The following is an 18,772-nucleotide window of genomic DNA, read 5'->3' as shown; positions in this document are numbered from 1 at the left end:
GTTATAAAGAGGGTTCTGGAAGAAGAAACAAATTAAAGGAAAGGCTGAGGATGAGGGGAGACATAAGACTGTTGCTCCTTATTCCCAAAAAGAGTCAACAGAAGGAAGACAGTAAGTACAGCAGAAAGAAGGGAATTGAATCTTGAGGAAGTTAAAATGATTATCAGAGGGAAAGGCCTGATTATAGTTGTAAAAAGAGACAATAAGACCCCAAACAGGAAAAAAGTATTTAATATTTGAACAAAATGCAAAATAAAAGTACCCAAGTTACAAAACATAAATTCCTTTGGTTCAGTAATCACATCACTATTTTATCTTCCAATGGCTACAAACATCATCCCCTCAAAGTGAAGTCAGACTGTTTTCCCTCCTATGAAGACATCATGCCAAAACCATCACATACCCCACTGTTCAGTGAAACTGTGGACAACTTACAGGGAACAGAGCTGGGGGTAGGAAAAGGGGGGAACAGGTTGGTCTGAAGAGAAAAGGGAGACTCTACACATGCAGAACAAGTCAGTGGGAGGGAGCTCTTTGCTGGGTCACTATGGGATGAATCATACCCCTGTACAGGCTACATGAGGCTCAGTACCTTGGTACAATCACAAATAAACAGACAATCCAGTGACCCTGAACATTCCCAGGGAAACAGAAACAAACAAAATACCAGAGAAACAGAGGCAAGAAAGGATGGTGGCAACAGGCAGATGACAGAAACCAGGGAACATCAGTTTTGCAGGTGAGGAAATGAGATCTAGAGGATTGAGTGTCTGGACAAAAAGACACAGTTTGTGGCACTCGGTATGAAACTCCATGTTTCCTTCTACTATGCGCAAGAAGAGAATTAGATGGGTAAGAAATCGACAGAGCCAGGGCTCTCATTGTAGTGGTGCTGTCTTTTGGGAAGAGTGCCCATGAGGTCTTAAGGCCTTCCCAGGTGTCTCCTGAACTCTCAAGGACCACGGGTCTTCTGGGTCTCTTCAGGGTCCCTGTGGCTCGGAGTCAGAGGGATTCAGAGAAACGGAGAGCCACGCCAGCTGATCAGGACAGAAGATGATGGCCTCCAATCTGCTCCCAAACAATCCCGAAACAGTCACAATAAGCTCAGAATAGAAATTTAGCCATCTGGGAATCAGACACCATCACCTAATCGGGGGCAGAAAGAGGAGTTGAGGAGGTGGAAATCAGCTAAAGGCTGAAAAATGGAATAAGCTTAAAGTAGGTATTGTATTCAATAGACACTTGAATTAATAAGAGAACAAATGAATACTGGAGACAATGAATGTTTGGTTCCATGAGAAATATTGGTTCTGTTAAAGAGCCTGACTGAGGGCATTTCTGGGGCACACATTCTTTCTGCGCCACTCTGCTGGAACTGTGTCTATTATTACATTATGACCCTAGCAAATGAAATAGAGGAGAGTCAGTGCAGATTTAAAGAGTTAAATTAAATAATAAAATTTGTCTGATTGGTAGAGATTGTGGGGAAAAGGTAGAAAGGCAGCTCAGCTTTCTTTTACTTCTTTCTCCTCCTAGGTTTACGAGAACAGTACACCAGATTCTGGAACAATGACGACAGAATTGCTGAAACATCTCAAAACATGCATTCAGGGTGGTTCAAGCAACCTCTCTCACTTTCCCCTCCCCTCCCAACAGTCATTTCTTGGACCGGGAGGCAGTGGTAGATTCTGACAGTGAGATCTGACTACATTTCTCAAAGATGACCTCGGCTGAGAATTTGGGCAGCCCCTGATCCAGAGGGCACTCATCCACCAGGCTGTTCATGGGTGTGGGGGGCAGTGGCGGCTCCTCCTCATCTTGACTCAGTCCAGGAATCAGGGCGGTACCGGCCCCGTCCAAGCCCTTGTCCACCTGCCCCCTGGACACACCCTCTGTCTCAGGCTGTCCTGAAGGGATGTTCATGGCGTCAAAATATGCTGACAGGGCTTCCTGGAGCACAGGCAGAAGTTTCTTTCGAGAGACCTGGGTGTTGCCTTGAAGATAGGCTTGGAGGTTAGGGTGGATGCTTGGGGCAGGGGTCAGCTTCAGGGACGGAGACTGGGAGCGTTCCAGGACTCCGCAGATCTGAGGAGAAGACAAGGTGGGGAGATGGTATATAAGGTGGTGGAGCAAAAAGCTGAGACGTCTAAGAGACTTCTCTTACAGAGGAGAAAAAACGCTTTTTAATTAAGTCATCCAGAGTTGTTTTATTGCTTGCAGCAAAGGCACATCAGCTCATACGCATGGTATTTTAGAAACAGAAGAAACATTTGAGATCATATTTCATTTTATTAATAAGTAAATCAAAGCCCAGAGAGATTATGTGTCTTGAATGTAGATGATGGTAGAGTCTGAACCAGAACCTGGGACTCCCAACTCCTAGGATACTGTTGTTTCCAAGGGTATTCCTGTGCTCAAAAACTTGAACTCTGTCCTTAGCTGAGATGGGAGAAGCATCTACATTGAAGTCAGGGGAAGAACAGAGGCAGAAAGAACGAACAGATCAAGGCGGCGTGGGGGCGGGTGGGAGGTATGCCAGGCATCAGGCCACGTCTGGCCATTTTCAAATGTTAATTTTCTCATTTAATCCTCACAACTACCTTACAGCTTGGTATTACTATCACCCTCACTTACAGGTAGGGAAACTGAGGCTTAGCTAGATTAGGTAACTTGCCGAAGGTCAAGTTTGAATGAAGTAAAGCTGATACTTGAACTCAGGTCTGTCACCAGAGCCAGTGTGGTAGATTACTTTATGATACTATTCCGCACAAAGGAGGGAGAGGGGAAATGGAAGGTTGGACCGTGAAAAGAGGACTACCGTTTCCCAGAGGCAGCCTGGGCAACGGTAGAGTCACCAGATACCTACAGAGTTTCAGAGGGACTGTGGCGGGGGGAAGGAGGGGAGATTTACGAAGGTGGGGAGATATACTTCTTAGGGTCAAAGCACCCTTTCCTTCATGACATGATTTGTAAGGGTACATTGTGCCCAGCAATGAGCGTTACATATGATATTATCTTTAATGATCACATGACACTAATTAGTAGGTGGTAATATGCCATTTACAGGCTCAGAAGTCAACTGACTTGCCTTCGGTCAAAGAGTAAGTAAGTGGCAAACCTGGGACAGAAAAGTCTATCTGTCTGCCTTTAAAAAGTGTAGTTCTTTCCACAATGCCAAATTATTTTCCACTGAATGAAATTACATTTGCTTCCTGGGGGAGAAGATAAAGGCAAAGAAAGGTGGGAGAGGGTGGACCTACCTTTCATGGACAGAAAAGATTATCCGGCTGTATTCAGACCAGTCTTCAGAAGTCCTCACTGCTAAGAAATCCAAAGAATCCCTGGACTGCCTTAAGTCCACTTTTAAATTCTTCCCCGGGCTTATCAGTAACCAACAGAGGAAAAGAAAGGGGAGGAGGGAGGAAAGGTGGCCAAATAGAAGACCAGGAGAAAAAACCCAAACCTGTTCCTGGACCACTTTTCTACACAGTTAGCACATACTGATTAAATAGTAGAAAAGGTTTCTCTTCCGTTTCCAATTTTCAAGGCAATAAGGTAAAAAGAAAGGAATTGAGTTTCAGGGGTGAGGAATTAATGACTAAAACAAGAATGAAGTTTTAACTCCAGATTTATAACATGTCCTTTTCACCTGATTTCAAGTCCTTCTAGGTGGGAATTGTGCCTCTAATTCTCTTTGGAATCTCCCTTTCTCAACAAGAGTATGATTAAGGATACTAACATATAGAGAGAATGGAAAAAAGCGGGTAAGGGAGACAGATCAAGGAGCTCTGTATAAATGCAAGAACCAAGGAGAGGTTTTTACAGCACAGGGTGGTGCGTACAGGCAGAGCTCTGTAGGCCCCTCAGTCTGGAGAAGGGACAGAGACTCACCGTCACTCGGAGTGCAGCGTGGGGACAGAAAACAGCCAACTGCCGCACTGGCTCATTGTGAGTGTTGAAACAGATAGTCATGGCGACCAGGGCATCGTAGCTGTGAGCCTGGCAGAAGGCATGGAGATCTGCAATGAGGCCAGACCTCTGCAGAAAGGCCTAAAACAGAAGCAATGGACAGGGATGAGGGCTGCAGCTGGGCCCTTACTATCACCCTCAACAGAAGATGCTTTTGAAGGGTTTCTTTGCATATTAACCTGGGACTTGTACTCCATAAAAAAGATATCTAATGTTTACTCTGTGCTATTTATGTGCTGGAAGGCAATATACAGAATGAGGAGAATACAGGCTTTAGGTTCAGACAGAATTGGTTTGAAAATCAGCTCTATTACCTAACAGTTGTATGACGAAGGATCCCTAGACTTAAGTTTCCTCATCTGTAAAATGAGGATAAATCATTTACCAAACATGATTTTTTTCAAGAATTAAAAAATGATAACATGCCTGGCATATCCAAGGCTATCCTGCTCTTGCAATCAACCAAGCAAGGTCTTTGCCTTGTGGGTATTTTTATTCTAAAACAGAGCAATTGGCGCATACAAATTAGTACAGACACATGACAACTGCATTCTTGGCTCTTCATTCGTTATCTATATTCTCCAAAATCTCATGCCGTATTTCCTCCAGTGAATAATACCACCAGCTGCTTCACATCAGGGCTCTTCTTTATCCTTAGCATTTCTAACGAGACAATTTGTACTGTGATTATGGTACTTGGCAAGCGTTTTGTGTGCTTACGTTTGGTTCCCAAACTAGGTTATGAGTAGCAAGGGAAGAGACCATGCTATGCTGTTTTAGTTAATTATTTAGTAAAATTTTTTACACGTTATTTAGGAGAAAGCTGTGCAGTCTCTGAGAGTACATGTTCAGATCAGGTTGTTGAATGATTTAAACCAACATGATATGGAACCAGGTATTAAAAACCACTATCAGAGTTATATTCAGTCACCTATTCGACAAAATTCACTGAGCCTCCACTATGTGCCAGGCACTGTCAAAGGTGCTGGCGACACAGCAGAAACAAAAGAAATAGGGTCCCTGCTCGGGTGGAGCTGATAAATTAGCAGAGGAATATAGACAGTAAACAAGGAAACCATGAAACATGATTATTTTAGTGTGCTAAGTGCTATGAAGAAAACAAAATAGGAATTCCCTGGCAGTCCAGTGGCTAGGACTCCGTGCTTCCACTACAGGCGGCCCAGGATCAATCCCTGGTCAGGGAACTAAGATTCCACAAGCTGCAAGGCCAAAAAAATAAAAAAAGTAATTTTTAGAGATTTTTGAACACAGAGGATATTACTTTAGTTAGGGTGGTCAGGAAAAAAATCTCAAAAAAAGGAGACACCTGAGCTAAGTCCTGAATGAAAAGAAGGAGCCAGCTCTGCAAAAGGAGTGCAAAGGCTCTGAGCTCAGAGCTGAGAGTGAGCTTAATGGTTCTGAAGAACAGAAAGAAAACTGGGGCGGCTGCAGTACTGTGAGTGCAGGAATGCGTACTGGAGTGAGAAGAGGCCAGAGAACAGGACAAAGGCCTGATCAAGGAGGCCCTATAAACCACAGTAAGGCCGGCAGACGTTACTAGAAGTGCAATGAAAAGGCTGTAAAGGGAGGGGGCCAATAGGATCTGACGTGTTTTTTTTTTTTTTCAGCTGTGCCATGCAGCTTGCAGGATCTCAGTTTCCCGACCAGAGAGCGAACCCAGACCACAGCAGTGAAAGCACCGAATCCCAACCACTAGACCACCAGGGAACTCCCCCGGGATCTGCATGTCTTAAGAAGATCACTCTGGCTGCTGTGGGGAGAACAGTTTGCAGAGGTCAAAAGTGGAGGCAGGGAAACCCGTACGGGGGCCATTACAGTAGTGCAGTGAGGGACGATGGACTGTGGAGTAGAGACGGAGAAAAGTAGGCATAAGGTATATTTTGGAGGTGAGCCAGGGGTGAGGGGCAAGGTTACATACAAAACTGAAGGTTTAAATGAAGGTTTTCTCTCTCTACCCACACCTACATCCTGCTCTTACCTCCAAATCCATATATATTGCACTAATGGCCACCTTGGTGCCTTGTCTGGAGATGGTCTTCTGGTCCTTTCTCAGCATTTGCTCTGTGGTCAGTCCTAGAAAGTGGATGTGAGACTAAGGGTCAAACAAGAGAACCAAGAGAACCCAGGGTCCCAAGACTAGCAAGGTGAGAACACCAAGACATGTCAAGGAAGAGGAAAAACACAGCCTCTCTTTGGGGCAATGAACAGGGCTGGTAACTCAGGGCTGGTAATTATATAACAGAAATTTACTTTAAATAAAAAATTACTTTCAATTACTGGGTCACAATAGTTACCTTTAGAGCGAGGGATTCTGGGGAGAAGGGTAAATGGAAGAAGAGAGGCTTTTATTCCTGATTTTCCCCTTTCTGTATTGTTTTCTAAAAGTACAAGTGGGACTGGCCTTCCTGCCTTCCTTCTTTCCTTCCCGCCTTTCTTTTCTTTCCTTTTCTTTTAACAACAACAGGAGTAGCTGGGTAACAAATCATGGAAATTTTTTTGTTCTCTTCCTTTGTCCTTTGTATATTCACCCTAAATATTTCTTCTGCTTCCCTAACCAATTATCTAGGCCTCACTCTGATAATTCAGTACAGTTGGCCCTCTGTATCCACAGGCTTCTTCACATTTGTGGATAAGGAGGGCCGAATGTCTTCATTACACTATGCCATTTTATATAACAGACTTGCATATCTGAGGGGTTTGGTATCTGTAGGGGATCCTGGAACCAATTCCCTGCATATACCAAGGGACGACTGTATTCCCTCAGTATACTTAAAAAAAAAAAATTTATATATATATTGATTGGCTGCATTGGGTCTTTGTTGCTGCATGTGGGCTTTCTCTGCTTATGGTGAAGGGGTCTATGAACACGGGCTTCTCTTGCTGGGGAGCACAGTAGTTGTGGCACATAGACTTCAGTAGTTGTGGCACATAGGCTCAACAGTTGTGGCTCACAGGTTCTAGAGCACAGGCTCAGTAGTTGTGGCGCACTGGTTTAGTTGCTCTGTGACATGTGGGATCTTCCCGGACCAGGGACCGAACCTGTGTCCCCTGCATTGGCAGGTGGATTCTTAACCACTGCACCACCAGGGAAGCCCCCTCAGCATACTTTATTTATACGTCTATATACTCTAATTACACTGGAAACCTCTGAGACTCTTAATATCTTCCTTCTCACCCACGCAATAGCTAGGATAGAACAATCCAGTAAATGACTGATTAGTTCATGATCAAACTCACACATTACCTAGCCTCTTTCTGGTATAAAGGTTAAATCATTACGCACGCTCTGAAATTGTTTTGATGGTATTCAAGAATACAGCAAACAAGGCTTTTGTCCACCAGTTCAACACTTCATACCCGATACATCAAACTTTGCCTTTTGCAGAGAATCAAAGATGTCACTTCTATTGGGCAGATCTGGGAAGAGGGCCTCTAGTTTCTCTACATATTGGTTGTCCTTTAGGGTTGCCTTTCCAATTTTAAGGTCCATGTTCACACAGTCCAAGATGATTGTCCCTGTGGAGAAGGAGGATGGCAGAAGTCAAATCTTGTGGCCCTCTATTCCTGACAACTAGAACACACGTATAACCCTCAAACCAAATGGACACAATACCAAAGGAGACTGTATGGCAACCTGCTGAAAACAAAACAAACTGGGACAATGTCCTAAGTCACACATCCCACATCCAAACTAAAATGTAGGCAGGGAAATGGGGAAAAGGTAGAAAGGAACTGTGAATATCTTAATCCTTGGAGATTTTGAAACCTAGTCAGAGAGAGAGGACCTCTCTTCCATAGGTCAAATTCCAGTTGGAAGAGATAGTCTAATCCAATTCTCTCTCTCTCTCTCTTTTTTAACAAATGGAGAAAATAAGAACAAAAAAGGTTAAGAGATTTGCTCAAGGTCATATAACTACTTCCTGGGCAGAAGTGGTATTAGAATTCATTTCCTGCTTCTCTGGCTAGTCCTCTTTCCATTATACAAAGTTACTAATAGGTAGCTTCTAGGTCTGTTGTTCTCTGCTTCCTTTCTGCTTTCTCCAACAAAGTATTTCGCAGGTCTTCAAAGGACAAAGTATCCCACAGCCTTTATAATGTCTGATTGCCCCCTGAAAGAATCCCCTCCTTCGGTATGGACTAAACGGCTTTGAGAAGGTGTGGTCAGGCTGGAACAGTCTAGAGTTCTCCACTTTCCCTTCTCAGGGATGGGAATAAAGGAACCAATCAGGTCCCAACCCCCAAGCCACCCTCACCATGAAGAAGGGCTGCAGTTTGCCTGTCCAAGATCTCTGGTGCCCCCTGCAGGATTCTCTCGGCCACCAGGGTAGCGCAGGACCCCACCAGCTCAACTGAAACATGGCAGGGAGGGCAGTGTTTCTGATCGATGGGCCGATGGTCTAGCACCTCTGCTACTGTCTCCTCTAAGGCTGCGTCACTTCTGTGTGGGAAAGGAGGGCGGGGTATGGGGGAAAAGAGAAAGAAAGATAGGTAGGGGCACTCTAGCTGCACCGCACTAGAAAGAAAATACAATATCTTAGGCAAACACTTAGACCTTTGATCACTTCTACCTCTGCCTCACTCCTCTTGATTCTTCTCTTAAATATTATAACTGAAGCCATCTTTAAATATCGTGTAGGTGAACCTGATGAAGTATCTGCTTCCAGGATCTCACCCACATATTTGATGTCTTTTAGGACAACTGACACCTGGACACCCAACATCTAAATCTCTCTTGTTCCCTCAATTCACTTAATATCCAAATTTTATGCAGGTCGCCAGATCCTGTGGCTTCTAGCTCAATTCCCATCCATTGCCTCCTTTCCAACCCTCTGCTACTGCCTTATACTAGGCCTTCGATATCTCTCATCTGAACTACTCCAACAGTTCCTTAACCAAACACCTGCTTCCAGGGCCCTCCTAAACTATCCTCCACAATGCTACCTGAATAATCATTTGAAAAATGCAAACTTGGTTCAGCTAAGACCTGGAATAAACAGAATTAACAACAGTTTCCCATTGCTCAAAATAAAGTCTAATCTCCTTGGCAGGGCCTACAAGATCTCCATGATCTGGCCCCTGCCTACCTCTCTAGTCTTATCTTTTTTATGTTCTACTCCTCCCTCATATTTTATGCTCCAGCCATGCAAAACAAATCCCAGTTCTCCCAACTCACCATGCTATTTCACGCCTGCCTGCATTTTGCTTTTCCTAACTACCTCACCTCATTTACCAAGCGAATACCTAGTCTTTCAAGACTGAGATCAAGGATCAACTCCATTAGGAAACCTTTCCTGACACCCTCTACTCCCTTCTTGCATATTTAACCACTCCATCCTTCATGCACCTACTGTCCCCTAAAGTCACGGTTACCACTTACCTCTAACACCCATTACAATGATCTGTTTACCTAGTTCCCCCCTCTGACTGACAGCTTCTTGAGAACAGAGATTCCACCTCACCTTTACCCTCTAAAGAGAAGTTTATTAATGAGTGGATGGATGGATTAGTGCCCTTAGGCTGTCCTCTGTCAATGTCCTGCTATAACCAGTATGCTCAAGGAAGAAATACACATATTAGTATTAGCAGGAGCCAGACACACTTGGCAAGCTCTTGTACTCGTATAGATTTGTTAGCAGTTTCTTTCCAGTCCCAAATTAGGGATGGGATTATTACAGGTGAACATACATTTGTTAAATAGCACTAATGAGATATTGCTTTCTGGAGGAAATGATTTTGCTAAGTTTTTTAAAGCTGCAAATAGTTGTAACCATTATTCAAAGCCTTCTATTATGATAAATCTGCCATGAAATCTTAAAACAATGATACCAAAGGTAGATTTAAATTATTTCTGAGTTATCCTTTAGCTTGAACTCTCCATGTTGCTATCTCTTTTTATGACTTGTATAACTAGAGATCTGACAATATTTTTTTATTGCCTTTCTATATCTGATATCACCCATCAACTATGATTAGCCTGTGAGATCCGGTGAGAAAACATTCCTTCCACTCTTTAAAAATCTTACTCCTCACAGCCCACAGCACATGATAAGTATCAGCATAACTTTCTTCCACTTACTTGGGTAAGGCATGATGGTCAACAAGGATGAGCGTGAGCTGGCCAGCCTGATGCAATGCATGGAGGTCAATCTCATCCCGGAAAACCAAGAGGGACTCTGGAATGTGAATCTTCTGAAGGAAGAAGACATTGTCACCTCGTAGAGGTAGCTCAGAACGTTTTATATTTAAAACCGGCACAAAGACTTCTTCAGCCTCAGTTGTCTGGAGAGGAAAGTGAAAAGAAGGTATGGCTGTTATGTAATAGCACAGGAGAAGTCATAAGACTACTGGGACCAAGGGAGACATGATCTTGGGTTACTGCCTCCTTCAAAGTTGCGGTTATTCAGTCTTATCAACATAAAAGGATGACACTTGCCCTCCCTCCTTTTAGCAATAGCATGAAGGTCAACAAGACAACCCATGGAAAAGACCTACTTCTAGATGCTGCAGAGAAGGGACTACAAGTCCTTCAGAGCTGACATGGGCGTGAGGAACATACACAGACCACTGACATCCACAAGGAAATCAATGATGAACTATTTGACTATTGCTTTAATGTTTACAAATTCTTCAGAATACATTTGCTCATTTGCTCCTCACAGCAACACTGCAAAATATTATTTCAGATTTTATAGTTGGTGACATGAGACTCAGCAAAGTTAAGGGATCTGACTTACCCAAGACTAAATGCTGTTAAGTAGCAGAGCTGGGTCCTGAATCCAAATCTTTTCATTTTAAGGCACTCGGTTCCTAGGTACTCACCTTTGCCAGGTAAAAAGCCAGGGCGAGAGCTGACACCATGGAGTCCAAGTCACAGGCTTCATTTCCCAGCACCACATGTATGGGTCGGGACTCCTAAGAGGCAGGAGAACAGGAAATTAACAAAAGCATCTCTATCCATTTCCCTTTACCTTATACTCATGTAGGGCTGCACACACATCCTCTTACTGATCTTCACAGAGGAGGTAGGTCATATATTCTTATGGGTCATCACTTCATAGAGAAGGATATTAGCTAAGAGGGCACATGTATTTTAGCTAAGCTTTAAGCATTCCACACATATCTAGTTAGCAGAAAAGTGCTCCTCTCTACTACACTGTCTCTTTGAATGTTAACTTTCAGAAGAACAGCAGCAGATCATTCTCTGATTCTTATGCTTCCTTGGCCACTTGAGAAGTCAAAGGTAAAGCATCTGGGGTAGCTGATGTATTCAAACCATATCAACTCTTGTTTGTACCTTTTCCCCATTTTTAAAATAGGGAAAAGAATCCTTGCATTTCTAAATCATGACAATAGGTGAAGAGACTTTGAAAATAAAGGCAAAAATAAGATCTAGTCCATCATTCAGTTATCATGAAAACTCCTCCTACCCAGAAGAGCTTCAATGATAACCAGATATAACCAACACTCTCACACCCAAGAAACAGACACTCCCCAGCAGGTTCAGGTTAAAGCAAGAACAGTTGCTGCTGCTGGAACTTTTATTTTTAAAGCTTTGAGAAGCTCAGCTGCTGATAAGAACTCTGAGGAGGGAGGAATATCCGTTGTTACTATGAATCTGGTTCCCTTGCATCCCCCTATCAGAATTTTCAATAAACTATATTAAAACCTACAGGTGCCCACAACAGCAAAGACAGGAGTTTTGTTTTACTTTTCACTTTTTTTTTTTTTTTTTTACTTTTTGGCCACACCATGCGGCATGTGGGATCTTAGTTCCCAGACCAGGGATCGAACCCACGCCTCCTACATTGGAAGCACAGTCTTAACCACTGGACCGCCAGGAAAGTCCCTTGGAGTTTTGTTTTGAAATACCTACTGAGCGTGCCATGAACTGTCCTAATATTTTTACACACATTAGCTAATCATTTAACCCTGAAAACAACCCAAAGGGGTAGGCACTGTAAGAATTATTATTTCATTCCAAGTAGAAGCATTTGGCCAAGTAGAATGAGACTATTCAGTCCCTGGCTAAGCTTAGGAGCAAGGATTCTCTCAGCAGTTTACTTTTGAATTTGTATCTCAGCCTACTTCTGAAAGAGAGGAAGGAAAAAGAGAGACAAAAGAGACACGCTAGTTTCTGAATTTCAGCACTATTGGCATCTTGGATTGCATAATTCTTTGTTGTGGGGGCTGTGCACTGTAAGATGTTTGGAAGCATCCCCAAACTCCACCCACTAGATGCCAGCAGCACCTCCAGCCGTGACAATCAAAAATGTCTCCAGACTTGCCAAGTATTCCCTGCGGAGCAAAATTACCCTCAGTTGAGAATTCCTGGGTTACAGAAAGGTGAAAATCCACTCTGGCTTTTTCAATCAGGGAAGATTTGCTAGATAGAAGAGTTTAGAAAAGTGGGAAATGTGTTCTGAGGAGTGAAACATAACAAGGGAACAGTTTATCAAGTAATGTAACTTTAGGAAAAAAGAGAATCTAGGGGAAACCTAGAATTATCTTCCCCGTACTGGCTACTACCCACTCCCCTCACTCGCCCAGAAAGCCAAAGCCAGAAAGGGACAATTTTAGAAGACTTCTGGTGGTATAAATTGTCCTATCTAGGTTTTTATTTTTAAACCACCCTCATCTCCATCTCCTACTTCCACCCCTAGAGAGAAGGACAAAAGGCAGAGGTTATGTCAAGGTTTTGGGCAAAGAGCCTCAGGGGAAAGTCTGCCCTTAGGTTCCCCCCCACCCCCACCATGCTCATTTCTCTAAGCCTATTTCAAGAGGGTGGCAGGCAAGATCCATTCATTCTGAACAGCATGGGAGAGGGAAGATTCTTTTCAATATTAAACTCTTTGCCAACACTATGAAAATTCTATGTGCAAGACCCGAGGCTTACAGTAACTCCTCTGACTTACAATTCGTCCTCCTGATACCAGAGAAGGCCCCTCTGTTTCCTGGATACCAAGAACTGCCCAGATGGCTGTGGACCAAAGTGACAACAAAGCACTTGAGATAAGTGGCTGCAGAGATAACTTGCTCACTGAAGCAGTAAGGGAGGGCACCATGTTCTCTAGAGAGGGAACTATACAAACATGAGAGGCCATATGGCCCTGACTCTAGAGAATAACGGTAAGAGGAACAGAGAAAAGGCAGATCAAGGGGGAGAGGCCTATTTTTGAAGAGGCCATAGGAGAATCTTTCCAAAACTCATATTAGTGCTGCTGCATTGCAAGCGGCAGCCGCATCAGGATCAGTCGGATCCCCGGCACCAAGAGAAGGTTAAGCAGAAAAGCAAAGTAGGGACCAAATACAACTTCATGGCTCTGAGGGGAGGAGAAATGACCCCCAGAGGAAGGTGAATAACGAACTCCTTGTGCTTAGCCAAGCTCAGAGAGCAACCAAAAAGAACTAACACAAAAGGAATACTCCGGGACTTTCAGCAAATCTTGGAGCGGGAACAACCAAGGGAGGCGGTGGCATTCCTCGGCCCTGTCAGCACCCACCCCTACCCCAGCCTTGACTGGGCCATTCGCCACTCCCGGAACCTGATGTGCACATTCCCAGCATTGCCCTTCGCACTAGCTGTTCTTCTCTGCCTGAAAGCAACAGAACTGCCGTCTGAAAAGACCCCAGACTGTAGTTGAATCCCAGCTCTGCTTCTTGTGGGGTTTCGGCCTCTCTAAGCCTCTTTTTCCTCGTATAAAGATGAGGATACTACTGTAACCAATTTCATGAAGTTGTTATGAGGATTCAGTGAGATAGCAGAGAAGAGCCTACTCTCCAGTAGTACAGATGAGCTCCTTTCCACCTTCTCCTTTCTCTAGCCCTTGCTGTCCAGTCAAGCTCTACCGAAGGCCCCCCTCTCTCTGTGAAGCCTTCCCTGCACCCGGGCCACAGTGGTCTCTTCTCCTGCACTTCCAGCTTCTGGTACTTGCGATTCTCATACAGAACTTAACTACTACCTTAAAGAGCTCGCTATCTTTTCATGGGTGTGTATTACAAAGCCTTAACACAGCTTACAAGTTAGGTGACTGTACACTTTGTTGTTCAAACCAGTACACTTTTGAGAATGAAAAGGGGTGCAATTAGTGATTATGTCTCAATAAACTGACCGTCCTGGGCAAGCCAGGTATGTGGATGCCTAACTTACGAGGTACCATTCACCTCCTCATTTAGGAAAAACATGTGTAACTCTTAATCCCCACCCCATCCCCCATTAGCCAAACAGCCTCAGTTTTCTGACCATCTGAGGAAGAGTTCAGGGCAAATATAGCTATACTTAGAGCATAAGGAAACCTGAGCTGCCAACGGAAGAAATACAATCTGAGAGCCGCAAGTAGATATAAACTTTTTCTCTTCTTTTAAAAAACCCACTAGTTGAAATGACTGTATCCTAATGTTCCTTGTGGCCTCAACTGGGGGAAAGGGGATGGGTTTTAGGTCTGGCAAAGTCAACCACTTCCCTTCCAAGGCTGAATATGGTCTGATGCCTACTCTACAAACTAGATAATGAGGGAGAGAGGAAAAAACAAAAGGAGACGAGGAGCCAGACATAGAGAAGCCTTCCCAGCAGGGAGCATGAGACTGACTAATACTGATGTAAGACTGCAAATTTCTGAGGACAGTCAGCCACTCCTGATTCCTGCCTCATGCCTGAGATGTGCAGACAACACAAATTATCTGAAGCTTCTGGATGAACACCTAAACTTGAATGCAACCCCACCCTGAAGCAAAGATTTTTTTTTCCCCCACTAAAAGTGAAAGATGACTCACCATGAATAAGACATTTAATTAAACAGGATTTCTTTTAAATGGAACAACCTACTATCATTGTGGCAGAGACTGTAGAAAATTTCTCTGGTATCAAACGTTGAAAATATGATATCAACAGGAGATTTGGCTGGGTTAACAGCAGTTTCTGTCTTGTGGAAAAGTCAAGCATTCACAATTTCCTAAAAGTTATACAGTGGTTTAAAAGCAACACTCAAACGTAATAGTGTCTCTGTCTAAATCATGTCTTTCTTTACACAAGAAACAACAGTGTGTTGGACTTCCCTGGTGGCACAGTGGTTAAGAATCCACCTGCCAATGCAGGGGACATGGGTTTGAGCTCTGCTCCAGGAAGATCCCACATGCCGCGGAGCAACTATGCCCATGCACCACAACTACTGAGAGCATATGCTGCAACTCCTGAGGCTGCACACCTAGAGCCTGGGCTCCACAACAAGAGAAGCCACCACAATGAGAAGCCCGCGCACCACAACAAAGATTAGCCCCTGCTCATTGCAACTAGAGAAAGCCCATGCACAGCAACTAAGACCCAATGCAGCCAATAAAAATAAATAAATAAGTATTAAAAAAATTAAAAAAAGAAAAGAAAGAAACAACAGTGTGGCCTCTGGGAAATTGGATAGGGAGAAGAAAAGAGATCTTTTTCTAATTTCATATCCATTTTGAATTAACATTTTTTCCCTATGCACATTTACTACGTCTATAATTAAAAGCAATCTGAATTGTTGGTGTCCATCTGTATGTCCTGCCACCAGTTCACCCACTAACATTGCTAGAGTCTAATTTTCTCATTTCTCCTGGCCCTGGCTAGGTTGTGCGGTAAGAGCTCTAAGATATGACCTCACCTTCACCAGTTCACAAGTTTGGAAAAAGGAAGATCTAGATCTTGCTCCTTGCAGGATGAATGCAGACAGAGAAGGGTCAGGATATCAGTAAAACTGAAAAAATCCAGTATTTTTCAGCTTCATATTCCTGAGAGAGATATACTCTTAACCTGGGGCACTTCTGGAGGGTAGACACTATAGTCTAGATGCGTGCAATGAAATGCTACCTGGTGAGGTTTCAGGTTCAAGGAGTCTTTACTAAATGGTGGAAAAGAGACTGGTCATTTGTGTTATCAGGGTGGGGGGAAGAAATCCAGCTTCTTGGCCTTTAGAATGGTGCCACAAAGACGCCATATTAGTCCTCCAACGAGTTCCCTGTGGTGGAAATCAGAGGTAACCGAAATGAATTGGTCCCAAATTGCCTTACGCATTAAAACAACTTTTCCAAAATTTGTATTTCACAGGGAAAAATTTGGTGTAATTGCTGTTAAAATTGAACTTCACTCCTATTCTTCAGGTGAGGACATTCATTTATGACAAAAGCTGACTCTGCAGGAGGAATTAGGTTACTTTCAGGATCTGTTAAAGACCAGAATCTTATCGTCCAGGGGAATCTGCAGAGTTTAAGATATTTAAAAAGGATGCCAAGTCAACCATCCATCTAGGTTTCTCCAGGAGCAGTGTAACTTGAAGTAGGGGGGCCAGGTGACCTCCGGGAGCCTGTCTCTGGCCAGTTTTTTGCTGCTAACTGGGGATGCGGGCCTAATGCTGCATGACCAGTCAGCAAGGCTGGCAGATTCCAACTGGCTCAGAGAGTACCAAAAATAAGCCACAAAGCATTAGAAGTCATACTTATAGTTTGGATTCCAAACACACTTTGTGCTTATCCCGTCCAGGGTGCGGATTTTTGTGTAATTTGTGTGTTAAGGCCAAGGAAGAAAACTGAAGGCAAAGGAATGCAGGTTGTGGGTCAAAAGACATGCCTGATGTACTGTGTGTGTTTACCTTAAAAACAGATTTAAAGTAAAACACCACGACAACCTTTAATCTAGAATGAGTTAGGCCCGCCAGACAGAAACTGCTTTTCAGAGGCAACAAAGCCGTGGGCACTGGTTCCCTCGTACCCCCGGGGTTCACCTAGAGGCCAGTGGACCAGGGAGGCCTCGTGAGCGGAGAACTGCAAGAGGGGCGGGGAGAAAGGTACAAATACACCTCGCGGCAGGCACAGCCCCGGTGCTTTGGACGGGACTGACCTAGCGACAGCGAGCAGCGGCTCAGAGGCAGGACCCAGCCCCACGATCCTGCCTTCCCGCTCTCGGGAAGACCCCAAAGGCAGGAGCCCCCAAACGGGTGACTGAGCAGCATTCCCACCCTCAAGGGCTAGGTTCTCGTTCCTCACGCCTCAGGCCCCAAGCCTGATCAGATCCCAAGCCCCCACCCCACAATTCCTTGTTCCCTCCACACCAGCCCCTCCGGGCTCCCCAGATCCCACATCTTCGTCCTTCCTGGACTCCGCGATCTATTCCTCACGATCACAGACAGGGGTCCGTTACCTGCAGAGCAGCTCGACAACCCTGCAGGTAGTCCTCCATGGTGAAGGCCAAGGTGTGCCACCGCCCCTCGCCGCGGAGAGATTAATCGGCGAATGCGCCCCGCCCCGGACCCAGGGGCTTGAGGCGAGAGTCGGGAGGCGGGACTCGAACCCGCCACACGGCGATTCGGCCCCGACCCCGAGAGGAAGTGCGTAAGCGGGCGCCCTGGGAGTCCGACGTCGCCCCGCCCCCGGAGGCCGACGTCGCCTCGCCCCCAGCGGCGGAGGCCGAGTTCTGCGCCCAGAGACTCACGCGAGGCGCAAAGCGGGGCGCGGTGTAGGGCGTCCTGGGAAATGTAGTCCCGAAGCTCCGAAATGGCCCCAAGAATTGAGGGAAGGAGAATTTTCTGAGATCACAAAAGTATAAGTGTCACATAACGTGTCTTTGTGGCATCTGAACTTTCCCTCGAGTCAGGCTAAGTATAACATCTTTTCATATATCACACCGACCATCCGGTTGACATCTTAAGTTACAATGGGCAAAAACAACTCTTCGTCTCCCTTTCTCGAATACTCTTCCTTAGCAAACGGACCCATTGCCATCAATTGTGTGATTAACCGTGTTATAAAAACATTAGAATAATCTTTGACCCCTCTTCTTTACTTAATACCTACCGTCTCTTGCCAACTCCTGCTGCTTCTTTTCTGTAGCCTGTATTTTTCCTACAGGGTCGGCAAATGTCTCATTCTTTTCCTGGACTGTTGTAACCTGGGTTCTCTGCTCCCCGCCTCCCTGATTGTCCTAACTGCTCTTTCAGCCTTCAGAGTTGCTTGAAGTTTCATCCTGCCGCAGCCCTGTAAGTAGAGCTTGGAGGGCCCTTCAGAATGTAGAGTTGGGTTCCAGACTACGTTAACTGCCACCTTCCAGCCGCAGGATAGTGCAGAATACTGCAAATAAATGTACTCTCATCATCAAATGTTCCCCCATTTATTACTCCATCCCTTTATTTCCTACCGCCAGCCACACACCAGCTTTTCCTGCTCCCCGAGCCAGGAATTGAGAGGAGGTGACAGATGAGAAGCTGAGGCCTGTGGTGGGAACAAGGACCAGAGCACAGGGGTATTGGATCTCCTGCTTGCTCAGCTAGTTCTCTCCGTGCTGCACTCTTCCCAGAGCCTGCGGCTTCTTCCACACCTTCTCTGCACTACCTGGGCACGGCATAACCGGTTTCATTTCTAGACTAAAAAAATGATACGGTAAGGACTTGGAAAGGATGAGGATTTTTTCACTTTAGATGAATAAATATGGGAATATCACGCTCTTTGGCCCTGCTTCTGTGGATCCAGGGCAAAGGACCGCCATACCCGGGGAGATCCAACAAGCTGCTGCTGTCCAGCCCTGCTCCTCCCCGCTTAGCAAGGGCCCTTGCTCTTCCCTATTCTCACCAGAGAGGCACAAGCGCTCCGTCCCTTCCAGCGGCAGGCAGAGGGAAGAGAAAGGGTCTGTTGTTTTTCTCTCCTTGTTTCTCTCCCTCGCTGCTGATCACCAAGCTGCTGACCAGGTCAGAAAGCCCTAATGGAAATCCTCCAATGCTGGGCAGGCTCCTCCTCCTTCGGGGAGCTTGTCCTTGACTGATTT

General features: G+C 45.0%; 1 protein-coding gene across 6 annotated transcripts; it reads right to left on the bottom strand.

Moving 5' to 3' along the window:
• Positions 1–215: 215 nt before the first annotated feature.
• On the bottom strand, positions 216–18,719 carry PRUNE1 (prune exopolyphosphatase 1). Of its 6 annotated transcripts, none has more exons than XM_057722512.1 (10): positions 18,580–18,717; positions 18,163–18,374; positions 17,809–18,081; positions 10,810–10,902; positions 10,067–10,269; positions 8,244–8,428; positions 7,348–7,506; positions 5,969–6,063; positions 3,892–4,050; positions 216–2,085 (listed from the first exon to the last, which is right to left on the bottom strand). In XM_057722512.1, exons 4-10 carry the CDS (start codon positions 10,846–10,848, stop codon positions 1,657–1,659), a joined length of 1,269 nt encoding a protein of 422 aa, XP_057578495.1. In that variant the 5' UTR covers positions 10,849–10,902; positions 17,809–18,081; positions 18,163–18,374; positions 18,580–18,717; the 3' UTR covers positions 216–1,656. The 6 variants fall into 6 exon arrangements, with proteins under 6 accessions (XP_057578495.1, XP_057578505.1, XP_057578512.1 ...); XM_057722522.1 differs by having other exon boundaries at positions 18,163–18,369; positions 18,580–18,694; XM_057722529.1 differs by lacking the exon at positions 18,163–18,374 and having other exon boundaries at positions 18,580–18,719.
• Between the last annotated feature and the right edge of the window lie 53 nt (positions 18,720–18,772).

The sequence above is a fragment of the Hippopotamus amphibius genome, chromosome 1 (assembly GCF_030028045.1).
Source record: "Hippopotamus amphibius kiboko isolate mHipAmp2 chromosome 1, mHipAmp2.hap2, whole genome shotgun sequence".
Taxonomy (NCBI): Eukaryota; Metazoa; Chordata; class Mammalia; order Artiodactyla; family Hippopotamidae; genus Hippopotamus; species Hippopotamus amphibius.
The sequence above is the reverse complement of the archived record's forward strand: the minus strand, read 5'-3'. Positions and strand labels throughout refer to the sequence as shown.

What these genes read in the sequence shown, in the direction of transcription:
- PRUNE1 (XM_057722507.1), bottom strand. Translation starts at nt 17,194, where the DNA reads ATGGAGGACTACCTGCAGGGTTGTCGAGCTGCTCTGCAG. An exon ending in GACCATCATGCCTTACCCAA is followed by an intron (nt 8,429 to 10,066) that starts GTAAGTGGAAGA and finishes TTTCCCACACAG; the next exon opens with AAGTGACGCAGCCTTAGAGG. An exon ending in CAATATATATGGATTTGGAG is followed by an intron (nt 4,051 to 5,968) that starts GTAAGAGCAGGA and finishes CTTCTGTTTTAG; the next exon opens with GCCTTTCTGCAGAGGTCTGG.